The 21,707-nt window shown below is 38.6% G+C and overlaps 1 protein-coding gene across 3 annotated transcripts in view; it reads right to left on the reverse strand.

Moving 5' to 3' along the window:
* col14a1a (collagen, type XIV, alpha 1a) overlaps nucleotides 1–21,442 on the reverse strand; it is a 138,518-nt gene extending 117,076 nt beyond the window's left edge. For all 3 annotated transcript variants that reach the window (XM_075465157.1, XM_075465158.1, XM_075465156.1), the window contains exons 1-4: nucleotides 20,984–21,442; nucleotides 19,400–19,515; nucleotides 3,761–3,877; nucleotides 96–239 (exon numbers count right to left, since the gene is read on the reverse strand). In XM_075465157.1, coding sequence (XP_075321272.1) covers nucleotides 96–239; nucleotides 3,761–3,877; nucleotides 19,400–19,493 — 355 coding nt within the window. In that variant the 5' untranslated portion in view covers nucleotides 19,494–19,515; nucleotides 20,984–21,442. The remainder of the gene's footprint in view (nucleotides 1–95; nucleotides 240–3,760; nucleotides 3,878–19,399; nucleotides 19,516–20,983) is intronic.
* Nucleotides 21,443–21,707: the final 265 nt, after the last annotated feature.

The raw sequence follows: 21,707 nt of genomic DNA on the forward strand, positions 1-21,707 counted from the left end.
AACAGTGTCACACACAGAAGAACAAAGTAAAGATGAGCAGAAAGCAACAGAAAAAGCATACCAGCAGAACATAAATGATTATATATGAAACAAACCTTTAAATCTGCCCTGAAGTGGTTTGCTCTGCTCGCTGCCTCTGACTGTGATAACACTGAAAGTGTAACCTTTAGAAGGATTGTAGTCTGTTATCAACACCTTGGTGTGTGATTTGGACACTACGATTTCCTTCTGCTGACCATCTGAAATAAAGAGAAAAAGAAAAGCGGCAAAGGTTGGACTCACAGATCTATTTTAAGTATTTCTTGTTGTTATAATTTGCTGATTGGAAACTAAAATTAGTATTCACAAACAAAGCTATAACGAAGTTAATTGGAAAGGCTGATTAATATTCTGTGTTTGGGTGGGCAAACATTATGTTTGAGGTTAAGATATTCTCTTCCATTAGCCATTTATTGTTGCATCTACATGTGGGCGCATACGATTTATCATCATCATACAAGCAGTAAAATCCCAAACAGAAAAATAGAAATAAATCCAAAATAAATCCAAAATAAAGGAGTTTTTTTTCTAAAGGTTAAAAGCTAGTATTGGTTGCCCTTGTAATAAAATAATAGTGTGGTTGTGTCTGTATCCCCTCCAGACCGGTTAATATCTATCAGCACATGAAGTTATATTATCAGCCATTTAAAATTTGACTCTGTAATCAATAATGGCTGCGAGAGAGTGTGCCCACTTCTCCGGTTCTACTGTCCCCTGCAGGGCGATAACCAATGACACCTGTAGGAGAAGGGAGATGTATGTTTCCAAAGGGGACTGCAGATCAGGTGAGAATACTGCACTCATAAGCTACATATTGGAAGCTCAGTCGGTGCCGATGAACCAAATCACTATCAACAAAATATCAGAACTCAAGTTGAAGGAGGAGCTCTCACTTGATCACTATACTGAACGCATGAATCATCCTCTTGATTTGCATTTTTACACTTCAAATATCAAAGGTCACTTGAAGTTAAAAACCAATTAATAGGTCTCTGTGACGCAGTTAACAAGCTTTTATTTGAGCATATCAAAAACAGATAAATAGTCAGAAACAAATAGCATTTAAAAAAGCCACATCATTTATAAGTTATCTTTGATCTTTGTTTGGTTAAAATGGACTGGGGCTCAGCTCTGGCATACATAGCTTGCCATGACTTCAATTGAGCCTGTGTTCAAGTTCTTTGAGGGCCAGAGTCCTGGCAGAAAAAAAATTGATCTGAGAAATAAGACTTTGTCACCATTGATTCAAAGGGTTACGTTCATAAGCATATAAGAGCAAACCCCACATTTTGTGGAGTGGATTCACATCTATAGCTGTCCACTTTAATATGACCCCCCAGGACACATGGTAATGTCAAGGGCTTCATACATCCTCATCCCCAAAATACGATGGCTGAAGTGACACCTCTCAGTCTTTGCCTATTCCCTTATTCAAAGTCAGTCTCCAATTATGTTTCATCAGCTTTGCTCTTATTAACCATTAAAAATACAAGTTTACACAGCATACTACCAGCTAGAACACTTAACCTGGAGGAGTGACGCATTTATTTTCACATTTATCTTTGAACACAAGTGTGTTTTAACTGTATTTTGAGAGAGAAAAAAAATAAGTTTGGATAAGGATCAACTGCTTGGTTCTGGTTTTGTGTCTAACTTCTGTTAAAGCACAGATGCTTCACTGGAGTTTTTGTCCTTTATGGGACCTCTGGGAACATAAGGGTCTGCCAAGCAATGGATGAGATTTTCCTCTCAGGGGAACCTTTCCATTTTGTCAGAAAAAGACCAAGCACCTCTGATGATGTAAGATTAGTCACACATTTAAGCTTTTTCTGGATCCAGCTACTATTAATGAATATGTAGAGGTACTATTCTCAGTGACCCACTGCATCATGGCCGTCTACATTCACTTCTAGCCAGTTAATAGAAAATTGCATAAAATTATCCAATTTAAAAGGTTGTCCCATACAACAATGACAATGATAAAAAATGTTACTATTATGAGTCTTTTTTTTCTTATTAGAACTAAACAACACTTTACTACTGTAGTTAACACACCATTTAATACACACGTTTCCCTGTACTCCTGCTGTAAATACCAAAGCACAATCCATTTAAAATCTCTGAGGTCACAGCTGGTTTATACCACTCGTACCTTTCAGGGTTTGAAAACCAAATGCACTTTCACATTATGTCTCTAATATTCAGCTGCACACAGGAGTTTCAGGTGCATGCAATATAAAATGAACTTGTTTCAGCTGGCTTTGACTTCATCTCCACTGAGATTTGAAGGGAGAAATAAAGACATCTGCAACTAATAACTAGAGAAAGACACAAGTATGTACGTACACACAGACCCAAACCACAGTTTCTGAATTGCAGAACTGATGGCAGGCTATTGAAAAGACCTCATGTAAGACATCATTAGCTTATTTTAGTGTAATTCTAACAGAGAATTGAAAATAAAGCCACCTGAAACACACAATAAAGTTTAACACAATATGACACGAGTAACATTATCCACAAGGAAAAAAGCTGCTTATGATGGGAACTAACAAGAAATAGTGTTTTAAAGATTATAGAAATATAAGTCATTTGTGTTGGGGAGAAAGTAAATTATCTGCTGCAATATGAATCCAGTTGCACAATTTGCTCCTACTAACAAAGAGGATATCTTGTTGATCCAAAAGGTCAACTGCCCCTCTGCTCCTTGATTTAAAGAAGGTGTTTTGCTCTGAATAAAATTACTTTTCTATTCTTAACAAGTTTTACCGTACCAGACATTGACCTCATCTGACTCGCAAACGGACTAAAATCAGGACACAGCACAGGTTATTTTGTCTTTATAGAAATAAAAAGAAGAATATGAAATACGAGTACATCAGGGATGCTCTTCAAAGTCCAGTTTTAAAGAGTATACACGAGCTTCTGCTGCTATCCTCTTCAAGAGGGAAAAGGACACAGTAATTCAATTTTTTAGTTCTCGTCTTGGTTGTCCAAGGCAACAAGAAATTGCTGACCAAGGGGTTTCTTACAAAGGATCATTTGCAAGAACCAAGTCTTACGTTACTTGTTTTTTTTTGTTGGCTGTCAATTAATTGTCTGTAGTATACAGCGTGGCACTAATAACATATGCAGACGGCGGTGCAGCAGGGAAAGACCTGTGCATGGCTGTGTATGCAGGTGCATTATGATAACACAATGAAGTAGATGTCAGTTGTGATCATAGTGATCGCTACTACACTGTGAATGCACTTTGTGAAACAACTGATCGGCTTATGAAAGACGCAGAATAAAAGTAGGACGCCATGCATCCATCATAATATTTGCATGTAGTGATTATGCAGATTAATGCTGAATGAATGATTACTGTGGTTGTCTTTGTTGTTCAGATGTCCTGGACAGAACTCCATCATGACATAGTAAATGCCCTTCTACTGTCCTGTGTTAGTTCCACTTTTAAATCTGCTAATGGGCTCCACATAAGCAGGAACACTCCCTCATCTCAAACTTGGCAAAGGTGAAGAAAAAAATTTGAGGCCTTCATATCTCTCAGGAATGTAACCCTTTCAAAGGGCTTTGATAAGAACTAAATTACATAATCCTTTCTTGCAGAAAGAAAATTCAATTCATAAAGGCCTTTCCTCCAAAATGTCAAATTTAGGTTACATTACTCTTTGGCATGATATTTTCTCGTTTATGTGCATGTGTCCAGACATCCTACCTGGTATGCTGTTGTAGAAAAGCAGGTAGCTGTCAACATCTCCTTTGGGCTCCCTCCATGAAATAAGGAGTTTGCTTGAACTCAGCACTTTGAAACGCAGCCTCCTCGGAGCTGGAACTGAGGTACAATGTTTCAGTTAAATCAGCTTCAGTAAAGCAGGGAAATGACAGGAAATTAACAATTTGGGATGAAAGGAAACAATTGTAATTAAAAGTTATCAGCCATCAGTCAACATGATAATAGAAGAAAGTGAGTAGTGACATCAAACCCAAAAAAGGAAGAACTTTTAAGTAATTCCAAGATTAAATTAAACTGTTGTTATGAGAGATACGAGGAAACTTCAGCCCTGAAGCTCCTACAATAAGAGTAATATATAAAGAGCTCAGTATGATGACGATCTTAGCTTCAGCTCAAGAACATGAAAAAAAAAATGTTGAAAAGCAAAGATTTAGAAGAAATGGTTTCCAGTCAACTTCTCTTTGTAGTAAATAGAAATAATACATTGTTAATGATGGGGTTTTTTTATAAAGTGGACCAAGCCGCTGTGATGTCTCCCATTTCAGGATTAATGCTGCCTTTAATGAACCTCTGAAAGGACAATTTAATTATTTTTTTCAGACTTCTGCATTCTCAGCATGGAAGAAAACATTGCTGCCTTTTGTCTCTTTGTTGGCTGGTCAAAATACACAGTTGATTAATTAAAGTAAAGTAAATTAAAGTAATCCAGCAATAAAGGTTGGCCAAAGAATACAAACGCGACACCGAGTAAACAAAGTGGCATTTTGGAGATATTTTGGAATTTTCAACATAAATGGTGTATTAGCAAAGAAAAGGAAAAGCCCTTTTGTCAACTTGTACGAAGCTGCTCTTTTACTCTACAATAACAAAAATCTGCAGACTCATCTGCTAGCTTGCCACCAGAGTGAGTTGGCAAAGACTGCACACATTTTCGTGAGACAACATCTGGTGTTCAACATCATCTGACTTCCTGCTATTTGACAACGTCAGCTACAGCAGATCTGTTGCCAATATTTGTAAAAATGTCATCACAAACAGCATACTAAGATTTATATGCAAAGAAATGTGACTCATCTATATTACTGCAATGTTCACGTAGCTCAGAGCATTGTCTCTGAACTGCCACAGAATCATTTTAGGAAGAAAGAATCTATTGATTTTCTTTTCCCCTTCTGTTCCCAGAGAGAGTGTATTGGAGCCAACACATAGTGACCATCAGCTGTATTGCACATTGAAGAACTCCTTCATCAATTTCACTTCTCAAAACTGGTTGACACATCCAGTACAGGCAAAAATGTTGGCCTGTGCTAATGTATTTAGGTGTGTCCAAATGTTAATTTTCAATTTACACCATTTTAAAATAGAAATGACAGGCGTATAGTAACAGCTCCTTTGTCTGCGCTGGCCTGTTGAAAACAGTAACAGCAGCCACTCTGATGGAGTCGTAGACAGCACACTTCATATATTCAGTGTGTCAGGGAGAAATTGATCATTTCTAATCTATACAAAGAGAGATACAGGGCTAAAGAGAAAACTGTAAATTAGAAATATGGAGAGTGAGAACAGGGAGAACTATAACATACCATCATGGAATAATTCACCTCAGATGAAAACATAAGTGACTGACATAACCATTATATAACCATGTCAGCACATATCAGCATTTCGCCATATTATCCCATGTTAGTTTGTGAACAGAGTTCAGCAAAAAATCTGATGATGTACCTAATGCAGAACCACTTCACTTGTCTCTACCTGTTTCAAAGTGAAGATGGTAAAGTCATTAATAAGTGAGCAGTAAACCAGCAAACAGATTTTGGGTGAGAATAAAACTTAATATCTGGATACATGGAAAAAAAGAAAAGATCAATAATACCTTTATGATATAGAATGATAGATCTACCATATTAATGAAAGAGAAGAAAGTCAAAAGGTATGTTGTCATTTATGTCTTTTTTAAACACTTGGCCGTAATCTTTTACCTTATTATAGAAGAGCAGCGGAGTTATGTTGCTATAACAAGGTAAAAGATTACGGTCAAGTGTTTCAAGAAGACATGAGGACAACGTACCTTTTGACTTTCTTCTATTTCGTTCATATGCTCGATCTCCCATAGTCGATCCCCTATCCCACAGGTCGAGACCCCCTAGTTGCCTGGCGAACTTCCGTTGTGTTTTGGGGTTTGCAGCGTTTCTCTCTTGCATGTGTTTTGGGGTTTGCAGCGTGTGTGCTCCGGTCGTTTTTGTGATTGCCGAATTTTTCTCTTGCAGCGTTTTACTGTTGGATTTGTTTCGGCGTTTGCACGTGTCGGCCACCGTAGTTATTGCCCATCAGTGAGTACTGACAAAGTGGTACTGACATGTAAAGACTGTGCATCAGGCCTAAAAGAGATACAGAGAGGTGATATGACAACAACAAACCTGAGGACCACTGTTCATGATTTTCACTTGAAGAAAAACCTCCGTCTCTCTTAGTGGTAAATCCTATTAAGAGCCAGATTCGAAGGCACTGTATCGCCAAAGTTGTATTTTCATTAGTGGAAAAGCAGGACTGGGTGTTTGGGTAAAAACTAACGGTAAACCAGTTTTTCCAAAAAACAAATTAAGTCAAGTTGATTCAATAAGCTGATGGAATCTTTGTGCTACTTTTAGCATTTATAAAAAAAAAATATATACAATGTAGTATACAGAACTTTATAATACGTATTCAAATATTTCTGTCCAGTAAGGATCAGTCACCAATGCTGTAAGTACACAAGTGGAAAATATAATCTTTTCCAAAAACTAATTTCAGTCTTTCCTCACAAACATCTTTTTTTAGTCACGGTATTATCTTAAGTTGTAGTTGTGTCCCAACTTTTAGAAACGCCAATCTAGAGTTGTCTTTTTGACTTTTTGAACATTTCATAACCAGATTTTCCATGCTGTTTGATTTGTGGAGACAGTGAAGCACAAAACAATTTCATATCTTGCTTGCTGCTTCTCCGAAGTAGTCACACCATGCCACCTATCCAATATTCAGAACGCATAGGATGAAAAGGTATAATTATCCTGCACAATAAGAATCTATGAATAATTTAAGTGCATGATAGAGTTTAGTAGATTACTACTTTGGTATCATTTAGTGTGTCTGAGAGAAGTTGTCAGTTGACAGGGTATGAATAACTGGGTGAAATTTGCCTTGAATACCTCCATCTTGGCTTTACATGTGAATGAACACATATACACCTACTGAATTATAGATCAAAAGAAACAATGTAAAAACTGAATGAGCCAACTACAACAATGTACATCACCATCTACAGTAGAAGTTGAAGGCAATTCCAGAGACATCATCTATGATTAATGATTATGGCATAAAGCTGTGGATGCTGACAGAACATGAGGGTCTCCGATATAAATTACCCTTCACAATCCAACACGTCTGTGCTCGTTTACCACCGTACGGCCATAAATATCACCCAAAAGCTTCACGTCGCACGCCCTCTCTCTGAATCCAAGTGCCAAGCTGCTTAGTAAAATACACAAGACATCACTTCTCTGCATCTCAAAATAAAATAGTTTGTGGAAATCCAGCACCAACCCTGGTTGAACTGATTCAGACCTGCCCTAAATGCACAGTCTATGCGTACATTACGCAGACAAAGAATTATATCCGATAGACTCACACCACTGTAATCATCGAGATTCCAACAGCGACTTTTTGTCAGGCAACAAATGCAGCTCCAAATCTGTGCCACACGTTTTGTTACTACAGCATAGTGACTAAGTTTAACTACAATAAATGGTCTCAGCCACTGAGGCCTCAATGACAAAAAAAAACAAAAAAAAGGATTTTCATCATTTTAATATTGTGGGTGTGCCATTTATTTTTATTTTTTCATTTTCATTTCAGATCTGAACTGGAGTTAACTCCTGGAGAGAGTAAAACTCTTTTAGAAAATTATTTTAGCCCAGTGTGAATGGGAATTATCTGGGATGAAGTGATGTAAGCACAGTTTGATGCCCCACTTTGAGAAGGGATGAGGCCTCCCAGGATTGTGAGTAATTGAAGCAAGCAGGAATTGCTGTGTTTACTGTCCAAGCTCTCTCCCTCCCTAATCTGCAAGTTTTCATTTCCCATCTTCTGATTTGTCTCCTCATTGGATCTCTGTTGGCGTCTTCTCATCCAGCTTTTTTCTTCTCTTTCTCTCACTCCACCCTCATCTTTTCCTCTGTCCTTCCATCCGTAATACCATTCAACATTTTTTCCTCGCGCATGCTGGTCTTCTCTGACTTTCTCTCACTCTTTTCTGTTATCCCCATCCCCTCCTTACCTTTCCCATGCTTTCTTTTTTCTCATCTTTATTTTTCCCACATCCCTCTAACTTTTACCCCCCCCTCACTCTATTCATGTCAGACATATTTTGAGGTTTCCTACTTTGCCTTGATCTTCGGTTCCACATTTCTTTCTCCCTAATTTTTTTCCTCCATCCTTTTAAGTCCCTGGTTTCCTTTTCCTCTTGCCAGATAAGCCTGGTACAGACTCAAGTGATGCCTTTTCCCTTTAGCACTCGTCTCTCAGCTGCATAATGTGAATGTGTGCGTCTACATGTGCATGTGGAATCTCTCTTAAGGAGAGGCTGAATACTAAGAGTATGTTGCATGATCGGTCTCCATGTGCAGTCTGTTGAAAGAAGCCAGAAGGTATTGTTCATGCCTGCTAATAAACAGTGAAAAAATATCTCCGCAGCAGACTCACCAGGAATAATTCTGCAGGTCCTGATTGATATCAAACAGGAAGGAAATTTGTAACTAAACATATTGCAACCAATTAGATTAATTGGCAAGATATTAGTTACATGATTTGGGATAATAAAAAATATATATATATTTTTTTTTTTTTAAAAGAGGCAGTCTCTCAGATAGGCAAAGATTCAGCAATCTCCATAAAACTGTCTGCAAATTGCAGATCAATTTCAGAATTATGTTCTTCAATGATGAAACACAGACTCTGAACATTTCATAATCTACAACAGATAAACCCAATTTAAAATGGACCTAGACAAAAAAATAAGGTAAATATTTTATTGACTAAATAGTAATATGACAAATGCATTGAGATTGGGTTAGTTAAAGCAATACTATGTAACATTTCTACCTTAAAATAACAGTTTGAAAAAAAAATTGTGCGGCTAGAATGAGTTTTAATATTACGATTGGCCTGTCTCCTATGCCCTTCGGTGGTCTGAGTTGGAATAACTGCGCTATGTAACTTTGCTGGACCGGCCCGGTAGCTGAGCGGAAGTACTTCGACTTGCTTTCTGGCACACCTACCGCAAAAACAAATAGACCCCTCTCACGCTCCCAGGTATAAGGCTAAGCTAGCGCAACATTGTCAGTACGATCATCATGGCAGAGGCACCGAAGAAACAGAAGAAGACGTTGACTGATGAAGCAAGGAAGAAAAAGAGATTTACGACAGTGTCTTAACCGTACATTACCTCCAAGCCTGTAGGGGGAGCTCCATAATGGGCTTTTTGAGAAGTTACATAGTATTGATTTAAGTGATTCCTACTTAGTTGTGAGAAACAATATCTTGTTGAATGAACTGTGAAAACAAGTAATTAATGCTGAAAGAAAACCATAATTGTATGGATATTTGTTCCATGGTTTTTTAAGGTTCATTTAAGTTATTTCTTATTATTGAAGTTATTTCTGAATTGTATTCTGTGGTCAGACGATTCAAAGTTTGAATTTTTTTTCTCTTTTTTATTTTTTTTAAAAATCAGACCCCAAGTCCTCTGAACTAATAAGGAGAGGGACTATCAGACTTGTTATCAGCACTCAGTTCAAAATCCTGCATCTCTGATGGTATGGTGGTGCATTAGTGCCTGTAGAACTGTAAGTTTGCACATGTGGAAAGGCACCATCAATACTGAAAGCTGTACACAGGTTTTAGAGCAACATATCCTCCCATCTGAACATCTTTTTTTCCTTTACATATTTCAGAAAAACAATGCTAAACTGCATACAACAGCATGGCGTCGTAGCGGAGGAATCCTTGTGCTGGACTGGCCTGCCTGCTGTCCAGATCTTTCACCAACTGAAAACATTTGGAGCATCATGAAATACAACATAACAAAGAGGACACAGGGCTGTGGAGCAGCTAGAATCCATCATCAGACAGAATGGAATAACATTCCTCTCCCAAAGGTCCATCAGCTGGTCTCCTCAGTTGCTCAATATTTATGGATGGTTAAAAGAAAAGGGATGCTACACAGTAAGACATGTTGCTGCCATCTTATTTAAGATTTGCTGATATTTTTCATGGAACAGTAAAATGTCTCACTTTCAACATTTGATATGCTTTCTTTTAACTCTTTTGAATTAAATATTGGTTTATGAGATTTGTAAATTGAATCTTGAATACAGGAAAGGACATTGCCCCAGTACTGAAAAGGAATGCCTTTTGCTTACCTCATCTCAATCAACATGCAACATATTTGCATTCACAAAGTGAGTAGCAGTAGATGCTTTCAGCAGGATAGGTCTCAGGCCTTCTACAAACAAACATCTCTCTGTACATTTTTGTACAACATGCAAAGAGTCCCGTAAACAAGATTAGCACTAGTGCTTTCTTGCTGGTTTCTCCCATTGTCATGTCAACGAAGAGGAGTTGAATTCATATTCTTATGTTAAATAAAAGAGATTTTAGTCTGGCTTGCAGTTTTAGTAGCCAAAAACTGCCTGTACATATGAACAATGGATACAAATGCACAGAAAATGTACCCATGTACATGTGATTACCACCTAAAAGTTAAAATGAAGCATTGAAGACTCAAGACAACAAAAGTGTTTGAGTGATGCACAATGTAAAAAAAAAATCTAGACAATTAAAGCATGTTAACCTCCACTTGTAGACTGTAAATGCAAACATCGTATTTAATTAGAAATAGTAAATTGACTTAAATCAGTTTTTATCAAATTGCTATTAACACTCGCTTTTAGTAAGTTACTTGTAATTTGTGGTTGGAAAATCTCACCAGCTCAGTCTACTTGAGCTGGATTCATTTAGAAAAAGTAAGTTTTTGATAATTGTGCTTATTTTATGTGTTGGAATGTAGATAAAATGTAATGTACATTTACTCAATACTGCACTTAAGTACAACATACTTTAAGCATTTTACTTGAGTTTTTTTTTTATTTATTTTCATATTACTTTCTACTTTTACTCCACTACATTTCAGAGGGAAACATTGAGTATGCTACTTTTTTAGTGTTAATATTTTAAGCATTTCTTTTTGTGGCTATTTGTTTTTACTTTATTGAAATTTCCACTACAGGACCTGTACTTATGTTGTAACAGAGTAGTTTCACGACGTTTTCAAATCGAAAACCGAAGACAAAAAAACTTCCTATGCAGTAGATGTGTAAGTACTGCACATTTTGTGCTGAAAAGAGGGGCTACTTAATAAAGCATTACCGCTTAAATGTTAACACCTCTGCCATCTCTCCATACCTACCCACCCCTCTCTCTACCTTTTCAGGTGTTTGCCTAGTTTAATAGAATCGCCAGTAATAATCTTGAGGGAGACTTCTTTGAGGCTCTGGACCAGTACGCCCCACGGTTCATCGAACTTTTCAAAACAAAAAAAGGGAACTGTTGGCCAGAAACTCAGTGAGCTGATGCAGCACATGAGCTGGATGGTAAGTAGGTTAATTTAGTTTTTGATCTTATATGATAGTTCATCAATCAAGTTGTAAATGAGATGATCCAGACCAACCTGTTCTATTTCCTGTCTGACTTGTGCTTGTGCAAATAACTCTGTTAACTGGTCTTTTCTCTCTCTGTGTATCATTAGACACCAGACGTGACAGCACTTCGCTCTGTTGTCCTCAAAGGCATTCCCATTTTACTTGGTGACGACTCCAGTGAATTCTTCACGACATGCTCTGTAAGTACTTGCACATAAGAAAAAGTTTGGTCTGCATTAATATAAAACTATACCTGTGCTGACAGAAGATGTAATTCTATCTGCACAATATACAACATACATTTTGTACTCCATAGCTAATATGAGAGGTATTTAAACAGCCAGTACATAAAAATGAAATTTGCCACATAAACGTTGTACACATTAATTCATTTTAAATCAAAGGGGACGGAGTCTAGGTTGAAAGGTCAGTGTCACTGTTCAAGAATATATGGACCTTGTGGACCATAGCTTCAGTTTAACCATACCAAATTTATTATTTGCACATTTATTATTTATTTATTTTGTTGGACAATCCATGTGAACACATATTTAAAACCACATTCTCTAGCAAATGCTTTCAACACTAAAAATGTATGTTTTAGAAGAGCATAAATTGCCATGCTGAAGAATGTGTGTGTGTCTGTGTAGGATACAGCGAGAGACGAGGCCCTAGAATGCATCGCTGTTGGTGTGCTGACAGTTGTCAGTGAAGATAGTCCTCACAAGGGTCCAAGTTCAGTGGACCTCCAGCCCATCTCCACTGCCATCATTCTGGAGGGAGGTATCATCATGGATCGTATTAAAAACTTGCCTCAGGCAGTTTGTCTTGGGATTGGGATTACGTATGCGTTGCATTTGGATTACCAAAAATGCATGGCAAATGCACTCAACTTCATTCAGACTGTGATGCTTGGACTGGGAAAGAAAAACCTCCCCACCAAAACTGTTAACTCTGAAGAACAGTCTCCTGGGTTAGACCAGTAAAGAGCCATCAGCTGTCAGATAGCACTTTGCAAGATATAATAAAGTTCTCCTGTTATCAGATAAAGTTTGATGCCTTCATGCAACTGAGCTGGCTTGATTATGATCTCAATTTAAAAAAAAAATAATAATAATAATCCATTAAAGTCTGTACCATGTTATGCTAATGGTGGAAATAGTGTCACGTTGTCTTACAAAGAGTTGTTGTTAGATAATGTTATCGAAAAGGAACCTAGCCAGGTTAACCTTTTTATATTTGTGTTTTGGGAAAACTTTTAATAGTTGTAATGTAGTACAAATACAAAACTCAAGGAGTGGTGTTTTTAACCTTGTTTAAACCTTGGACTGATGCTCGCTTTGGGACACAAAAGCATTTGTTTTACTTTCAGTTTAGATCAGAAATGCAATCATTTTGCATGCACTGAAGTCCTGTAGTTATCAGGTGTTTACCTGTTTAATATTATGTGACTGTTAGATGCATAGAATTAGCTCACAAAAATGTGGTTTTATTTTTTATATTTGAGAATTGGAATCAGAAGTAATAACAATATCAAATGTTTATTGTTCAGCCTAGATCTGTCAATGATGCAATTATTTTTTAATAAATGTTGTAAAGCAGCTGAATCAACCCTGTGAGTGTCCTTTTAAAGTATATTTTTGTGGTGTTTTCGCCTTTGTTAGGTAATAACAGCTAAAATAGATAAGGAGAGAGAGAGACGAAGGACAAGGACCCATTCAAGGAAATTAGTTTGTTTAATTTAAGTAAGCTTGAAAAAATGAGTGAGTTGTAAGTTGTAGGTATTTAGTCATTCTAAGTGGGGTTAAATTAGTATCAAGTAGTCCCCATAAAATGAAAAAATTAACTTAACACTAAGCATGGCTATTAAGTTACATGAACTTAATTTTTCTTTTTTAGTTGTACTACTTGATTTAGTACTGCACACTTAAAATAAACAAGCTTCTCTAACTCACTAATCTTAAAATTACTTGGCTTAATTTTTCTGAGGCAACGAGTTTGCATACTTTTTTTAAGTAAGGTCAACTAATTAGATTTTACAGTGTAGGACTCCTGTAGGAAATAAAAAAAAAATTAAAAATGAGCTTGTAAATGAGAATGTGAGATGATAAACTGAGTAAAATGGAGATCTCCCTATTTATTACTATATTGGTTTGCAACAGAAAATGTTGTTTGTGTTTTTAAAGTTTTGAAATGACTTTAAAAGTTAACCACTTTTCTAGCCACAGCTGTTCTTGGTTATTTTAGCCAAATATACATCTGATCCACCCAATCATACATATCTGTGTTATCCTGAGTTACTTCATCCATCTTCTATACCCCCTTAATCCAATTTTAGAGTGGCAGCAGGCCTATCCCAGTCGGAGGAACGTTGGGAGGAAGCCGGAGGAACGTTGGGAGGAAGCCAGAGAACCTAGAGAGAACCCACGCACTAGGACAGGGGTTCCCAAACTTTTCTATGCCAAGGCCTCCCAAACAGTATTAGCTTCTGGCTGGGGACCCCCTTTGCAAACCACAGACAATGCTACAAAATATGTAAAGAAACATCAACTTTTAGAACGTATTTTCTTTCTTTCATTCATGGACAGTAGCTTGCCGTGTGAATGCAGCCGGACTAAATGCTCCTCTTTACGTCTGAAGAAGTCAACCGTTTTTTCGGACTCTGACGGATGTTTTTGTATCAAGTGACGCTGAAGTTTCAAAGGTTTTGAACACTCATTTGAGAGGGTCTCCAGACAGAGGACGCATTTCGGGCAATCGTGGCCATTTTTCTGCATGGCTGTAAAGCCAAACTTAATGTATGCTGCCTCATACTTTCTGATTTTAGTCTGCCAGTTCTTTCAGTCTCTTCCAAGTCAAAAATCTGTCCATTTTGGCTAGCCACCAACACGCTAGGTTGAGGAGCAGAGCAGCTTCAGAACAGGCCCAAACCGCAAGGTCTATGATGTTTTGACTGGCAGCCAATCAGAAAGACAAGCTTGGCAAATAACATTTCGATATGATATATTATTATAAATTGTATTTTACAATACTGATTAAAAAAAATGTGACAATTTTTTATAATGATGGTTAAAAAAAAATTTAATTCTATTTTTGCATTTTTTTCTTATTTTCACTCCAATTTTGAGGTCCCCCTAGCGCCCCCTGGCGGCCCCCACTTTGAAAACCACTGCACTAGGAGAACATGTAAACTCCACACAGAAAGGCCTCAGCTGGCCCGGGAATCAAACCTGGAACCCTCTTGCTGTGAGGTGACGGTGCTAACCACCACTCCACCGTGCAGCCCCTGAGTAACTTCAGTGTTTGCATAATATACCAGAATATCCCACTTTATGAGGCACATCTATGTTATAAAATGCTTTTAGCCCATTTTGTGCTCGTCACACCGTGCAGTGTAGCTTATGCATGCATACTGAACATAGAGTGAACTGGTCACGGCTGTGGATACTGTGTGCTAACCAGTTATAGACTTACAGCGTTTTAGGTGTAAAATATTTCTTCGAGCTTTCCTGTGGCCTGAAATTTGGTTTTCTTTATTTGAATTCACAAAACACTATTTCCCCACTTTCCGACAATAACAGAGGGACTTAATTGAAACTGCTCGTGCACACCAGATCTCTTACAATTTAATGCTCGATTCAGTCTGAAGTGGCTGATCTTGACAAGCTGGATTAACATCAGCCGCCGGAGAAGGGTGACAGCAGTCGAGGTTAGGATAATTTAGCTGTTTTACAATTCCAAACAGGTCGTGCCATCCATCTTTTGTTTATGAATCTCATCATTGACTTTTTTTCTTTGGTCATTATAAGGGAAATTACTGGCCAACAATTTCAATCATATTAAAACACCAAGCTGACTTTTAACCACATGCGCACAAAAAAAAAAAAAAAAAAAGTGCAATATAATTACAAATGTGGACTTGAGCACATAATCTTTTGTGATGTATCCTAAAGGAGTATTGATCCAGGTTGGTGACCAATCAACAAAATCAATCACCATAATCAACTATGAGAGTTAGCACACACAAACCCATATACATATTTAACATCTTTCTGAGGACTTGCTCATCCAGGACTGAACATAAAAATAAATGCTCGATTTGCAATAATTCATCTTATTCTTCCAGAGAAGAATTCCTGTCGTCTATCCTGCTGTTTTTACTGGTGTAATGGAAACAGCAATCAAGAGTGTTGGGTCATTCACTGCACCCGCTGAGTTGGACGAGCAGAGAGCAAAATTTACATTTCCCTTTGCTATACTTTAAGTCCAAAGACACTGCCAGAGAGGGAAAAAGAAACAATTCACTTTGTTGAACAAAGTCTCAGAGCTGTTCCCACACGTTAGACAGGGGAGCAATGGAACGCTGTAAAGGTAATATATATCGTGTCCAAATCCTGTATCCTCAAAGAAACGGATTGGTGAGGAGTGCTTTACGATAAACTGATGACAAAATGATGGCTGCAAAATAGAGGATGCTTTTGGATCCCAAGTGGTGCAAAAACTACACCATTATGGTTACATAATAATAAAAACATGTTCAGGAGAGGGAATAAAAATTGTTTGGGTTAAATATCAATAAATACAAGTTTGGCATCCTGTCATCTAAATATGTCCTTACTCGAGAAATGTAAAACATTACAGCTTCACCATTTCTGCTCTTTTACTGTGACACTACTACATTTTGGATATTAGGACAAACTTACCCACTACATGTCTTCTTGTTAGACTGAGCTGTCTAGTGTGGCTGTAAACAATTAGCTTCCCCACAAAATAATTCTGCTTAAATTAATTGTTGCACAGTATTGACCTTAACGTTAATGATCCACACAGGATCAATCCTTCCAATTCTGATCACATCCTGACTTTTATGCCTCTCCGCATCCAAACTTGGCAGCAGTATAGCGAAAGTTTTTGTGTGGTGCACGGCCTTCGGTCCCAATTAGCTTCATTGGCTGCACCTGTGAAGATGTGTTGGAGCCAAGCCTGGTGTGGTTGCCAGGGAGATCCCCTCTCCTGTTCCTGCTCACCCTACCAGTGGTTACTCTGCTTAGCTAGATTTTTGTTTAACATTAATTGTTTGATTTACTTTGATAAACCTCTACTTTTCCTGAATTCATTCAGTCTCCATTCTATATTATGGACCAACGAGCCTGGGCAGTAACGCAACTACAACACCGTTTGTAGCTTCAAGAAATATCTTGAAAAGTCTTGTGAAATTTTATCATCATGAAGTCAAAGCCTACTTTACAAAAAAAGAAATGGCTAACTCAAAAACACCTGCAAAAGTAACCCTTCCCTCAGCGTCAGCTGCTAAACTAAATGGAGTATGAGATAAGCCTCTCAGCGGTGCCATTGTGAGGATGATGAGTGCGCTGATGTTCCCATTTAGCTTAAAGCACTGCTGTGTCTACGCACAGTCTCAGCCCGCGTATATACAGAGACAGGAAACTGGAACTTTATATCGGGTCATTACTGGATGGATTTCAGTGTCACACTCATGTTGGTCAGTGTAGTCAGCAGAATGACACTGCAGACTGGAGTCTCTGTTGACTGTGCGAAGCAGCTAAATGCAGGTCAAACACATACCGAGGAAACCCATGTCATAAGCGCATCTGCTGCCTGAAAGTGGTTTCACAGAGCAGCTTGCATACTTGTGTTAACAGTATTCAAAAACGGTGAAATGAAAGCATCTGCAAAACTTTGGATAAATATTTATGTCTGAAGGGTTGGGGTATGTCAGAAAAAGACTTGTGAGTAGTGAAATGGTAAATGTTGATTGGAAGCATGAGACGGTAATTGCCTTCTTACAGTGAAGTGGAAAAATGTTTTCATTAACATATTTAGAAAAGTAAATTTGTTGTATAAACATATATTTTGTGAGAGACTTTGCAGGCTAACAAATCATACATCGGTGAAGAAAAATATGTGAAAAATTGCTTGTCAGGTCTGAATTCCAAAGTATTTGTGACAATTCTTGCTGTGAAAAAATATTCCTGGACAGGCCCACTCTTTTGGTGGGAGTTCCAGATGATATCCAGACATTTCAGTTGTATACACAAAACTTCCTGCATGGGTTGAACACACTAATCCTCAAGCTCTAATCCCCTGCAACCAGATGTTGAAGCTTATGGGGACAAGCAGGGCAAAAATTAATGGTTATCACATGCTCCCTGATGAAGGGATTGAAAAAGGATACACTCCCATAGTGTCTGGGAGGTCGTCCATGTTCCCAGTGAATGATCCCATTCTCTGGGATCAGATCCCATCCTAATCTATACAGTCACACTTCTGTCTCACTTTTCATTACTGTTTGCCTATAATGGAGACCAAGACATAAGTGCTGGTCAGACCTGGTGAAAATTTTTTTTTTTACTTTGACTAAAGGGGTGGGGCGAGATAAGGGGTTGCGCGGAAAATAAAATTGATGAATAACACAGAACAAGATGGATGAAGGGATAGAGTATTAGGGAAAAGAAACGGGGGAGAAGCAAAGAATGAGGACTAAGAGCAAGAGCAAATGGAAAACTACTTTAATTTAAAAGTAATCGTTCATTGAGGACTCCCTCACGCAAAGCAGTCCCACACTGATCCTTTCACGATGGAAAAACAAAGAAATATTATATAATCTGACACAAAACCTGTGCAACCTCTAGAGGAACAGTTTATTAATTGATACATTTTCAAGACTGAATTTAGTTAATTAATAAAAGGACTGTGTTACATGTGGGCTCTGTAATTTGAACACCTTCAGAATTTTACAAAGTAATCCTTTAATCAGGACCTGCCGCTTTCCTGCCCCTCTACCTCCACATCCTGGAAGGAATGTGAGCTACACACACACACACACACACACACACACACACACACACACACACACTCACACAACAGGATCAGCAACATTTTTAAGCATCCCTCTGCGTCATTTTTATACGACTGCTACGATCCGCATCACATCAGTAGGTCTGACACTAGATGGCAAATGAAAATACAGACTCAAGAGGACTCACTAAAAATATACCTTCACACATAGTGTCACATACAGATAAACATAAAATGCAACAATAAGATGACCAAAGAGCACTTGGCTGCATTTGAATGAACATAATTTTGCAGCCATAGCCACCTACAGTACAGACGTAGTAAAAATATTGGCAATAGACACGTGTCATGTGGTCCTTTGTGCTGATCACCTGACTAAAAAGGACTAATGCAGCTTCGGAGACTCTGAAGTTTCTGTATCAAAAGATATTAAGGTAGAGCAGTGATGTCAGAATATCTAAATGAAAAATACATTTTAACACAACAGCCAAATAAGGAAGTCAATTATGTGTTCCTTTTAGGGAGTGGAAACCAAATGAGTAGCATTCACGATCAGAAATATTGCACAAAAAACACACTTTTTAATAAAACTCATTATGATTCCATCAGGTTTGCTTATGTTATTGCAAAGCACACTGGAGTGCTGTATATTGTGTGGGAAAAGCGTGACAGCATGAAGCACACCATCACAATGCATTCATTAAAACTCATCTTAAGTATCGCAGCATTGACAGCAGGGTTGCAACCATCACCATGCTGCAGGAGTGAAATGGTGTAACGATACGAGAGCGATATGATCTGAGCCTGCAAATCAAACAGAGGGATGACAAAAGAAGGAGTGAGGTAGAAACTGTGAGGGAGGAGACTGAAAGAAATCAGATAAGAGGTGAGGGTATGAGCTTGGGAGAGGACAGGAGGAGGAGTGAGGTGGTTTAATGAGAAGAGGATGGATGGCAGAAGTTCTGGGTTTAGATGGGGTGACTAAGGGAGATTATCAGGGTGAAGGTACAATGAGAAGGTGTGAAGGAGAAAGAGAGAAGACCAGAGAACAGGAAGAGGTACTGACCTTGGCTCTGAGCTTTACTGGGGATACAGGTAATGAGGGCCAGTAACACCAGTGGAACCCACAAACACCACCAGATTCGTCCTGTCGACAACATTCTCACAACCAGCTGTCTAGACCTACGTGGAGAGGAGAAGATCGCGTTGAGTAAGTGAAGGAAAAAGTAAAGAACAGAAGGGGAAAATGAAAACGAAGGCACACAATGGGGATTTCAGAGACAGAAACACCATGAATGCCATTCGGCTTCACAGACAATCTGTGGGTCACCGAGACCCCCTTTACCCACACAGTCACTGATCTGGAATCAGTGGGTTATGTCTCAAATCTAGTTTTTTACAATTAGAGAGCAGCACCCTGTAGTCTGGACTGACCACAAAGCAGTGGCCGAGCCTTCCGCCTACACAGTGCAGACAGAGGGTGAAACAGTGGAGGACTTTGTTTGAGAAAAGAAGAGAGGAGAAATTAACAGAAGGCCCAACAGAAAAATGAAGGAGGATGACATGACAGAAAGAAAGAGCAGTTTGACTGACAGTCCAGAGAGAACATCTCATGAGTGCCATTGTCTGACAAAAAGAGCAAATACAACGGCACTTCTCTTTTCACCCTATCTCATCTCCTGCTTTCATTCTTCACTTTTTGTTCTCTGCATACTCTCCATCACCATCTCCTCTCTTAGCCTGCCACTCATTATCACAAGAAGGATGGATACATTACAGACTTATCTTATCATACATCTCTTAGGAGCACACCTGGCTCAGTCACATGACTAAAACAGCGCTTGGGGCAAAAGGTATTCTAAACTGAGTGACAGATGTAACCCCGTGGTCTTGAAAGGAGTTAACTCAGAAAGTGCCAAAAGATCAGAAAAAAATACATATTAATAAGTATTTAATCCTCCAGGAAACAGCATTCTTTTTTTCTTTTTTTTTTTGTCTCTGTGCAGATCAGACTGGAGACATGGAGGAAGGAAATGAAAAGGATTAAAGAGGAATAAGTCTCTCTGAGACACACACAAACACAAATGAGAGCTAATTATACATAAATGAGACTAGGCAGCCTCAGAGACACCTTTTCCCGTCCATGTGACTGCTCATAATGCAAAAGTTTCTCTTGTCCTGGGACTGCATCATAATGACCTTTAGTTCACGATCCAAAAGGCATCGTTGACACTGGTTAATTGATCAGCGAAAAGCAGAGTTAAGACGTCCCTTTCATTACAATTTTAGTTGTTTATTAGCCAAATGTGCTCTCTTTTATTGCTGCATGTGGGACAAAATTTACACGCACACTGCATTTGACTGCGTTGACACTCTTCACGTACGCAACATTCTTTTTTTTTTTTTTTTTTAAAAGCATCAATAAAAATAACTTTTTCCCCACCTGCCTGAAAAATTTCCCTCGTTGAACACAGCACATATGCGTCTTCAGTGGTCGTTTCAACGCACTGCTTGGTGAATAGAATCCAATTTCTGCGCAAAATTTTAGACAAACTATCACATTTCTATTAATTAACAGGTTGCGTTGAACACTCCAAAGCCGCACACCTGAGACCGACTGACTCACAATGAATGAAATCGCCTTTCGTACCTCTCCAGTCATCAGTTCAAAGCGTCCTTTTATCCCCAAAGGAAATCCTCTGAATACCAAAGACGGCTTCTGCTGCTGCCTCCCAAAGCGCTCCTCTTTCTCTCACTCCTTCTCTCTGGATACAATTCGGCCAGTCCGGAGTGGGTGTTTCTCTCCTCGTTATTCAGCCATCCCTCCCTCTGGCTATTCCTCCCTGCCCCAACCCTTTCTTCCGTCCGAGTACATCCCAGACAGGGAGAAAAAGACGAAACGGTGGCGCTGCGCAGAAATTCCACCTCTGTCAGTATGCAGCTTTCAAAATCGGTTTCAGCCCCTCAGGTCCCTTTGCGTGCGCTCCCGTGGTCAAAACGGGACCCGTAGAGGAGGACATGACTGTGATCTGTGGCTTTAGATGACCCACAAGTTCATTACTGAAAGTCAGTTGAGCGTGATGACTTGTAGAGAAAAAGTCAGTGTGAGGATGGCTCAGTGCGCTCGGAGCAGGTGCCTGATCATGCCCCGCTGCGCAGCCAGCTTTGATGTTAAAGGCGCAATGACGCAGGTTTTCACCTCTAAGTTGGAATTTCTGAATAAAGCTAGATGTGAATTTTAAACTCCCAAATGTCAGTCTGTCCCACAAAAAGGGGAAAAATGAAATTCAATTCATGTTGCAATTCTTTTTTTTTTCTTCCTGTTAACCTACAAAGGTCAACTCAAGGGATATTTAAATGAACAACTTGAGTTT

Source organism: Odontesthes bonariensis, chromosome 5 (assembly GCF_027942865.1).
Source record: "Odontesthes bonariensis isolate fOdoBon6 chromosome 5, fOdoBon6.hap1, whole genome shotgun sequence".
NCBI classification, from domain to species: Eukaryota; Metazoa; Chordata; class Actinopteri; order Atheriniformes; family Atherinopsidae; genus Odontesthes; species Odontesthes bonariensis.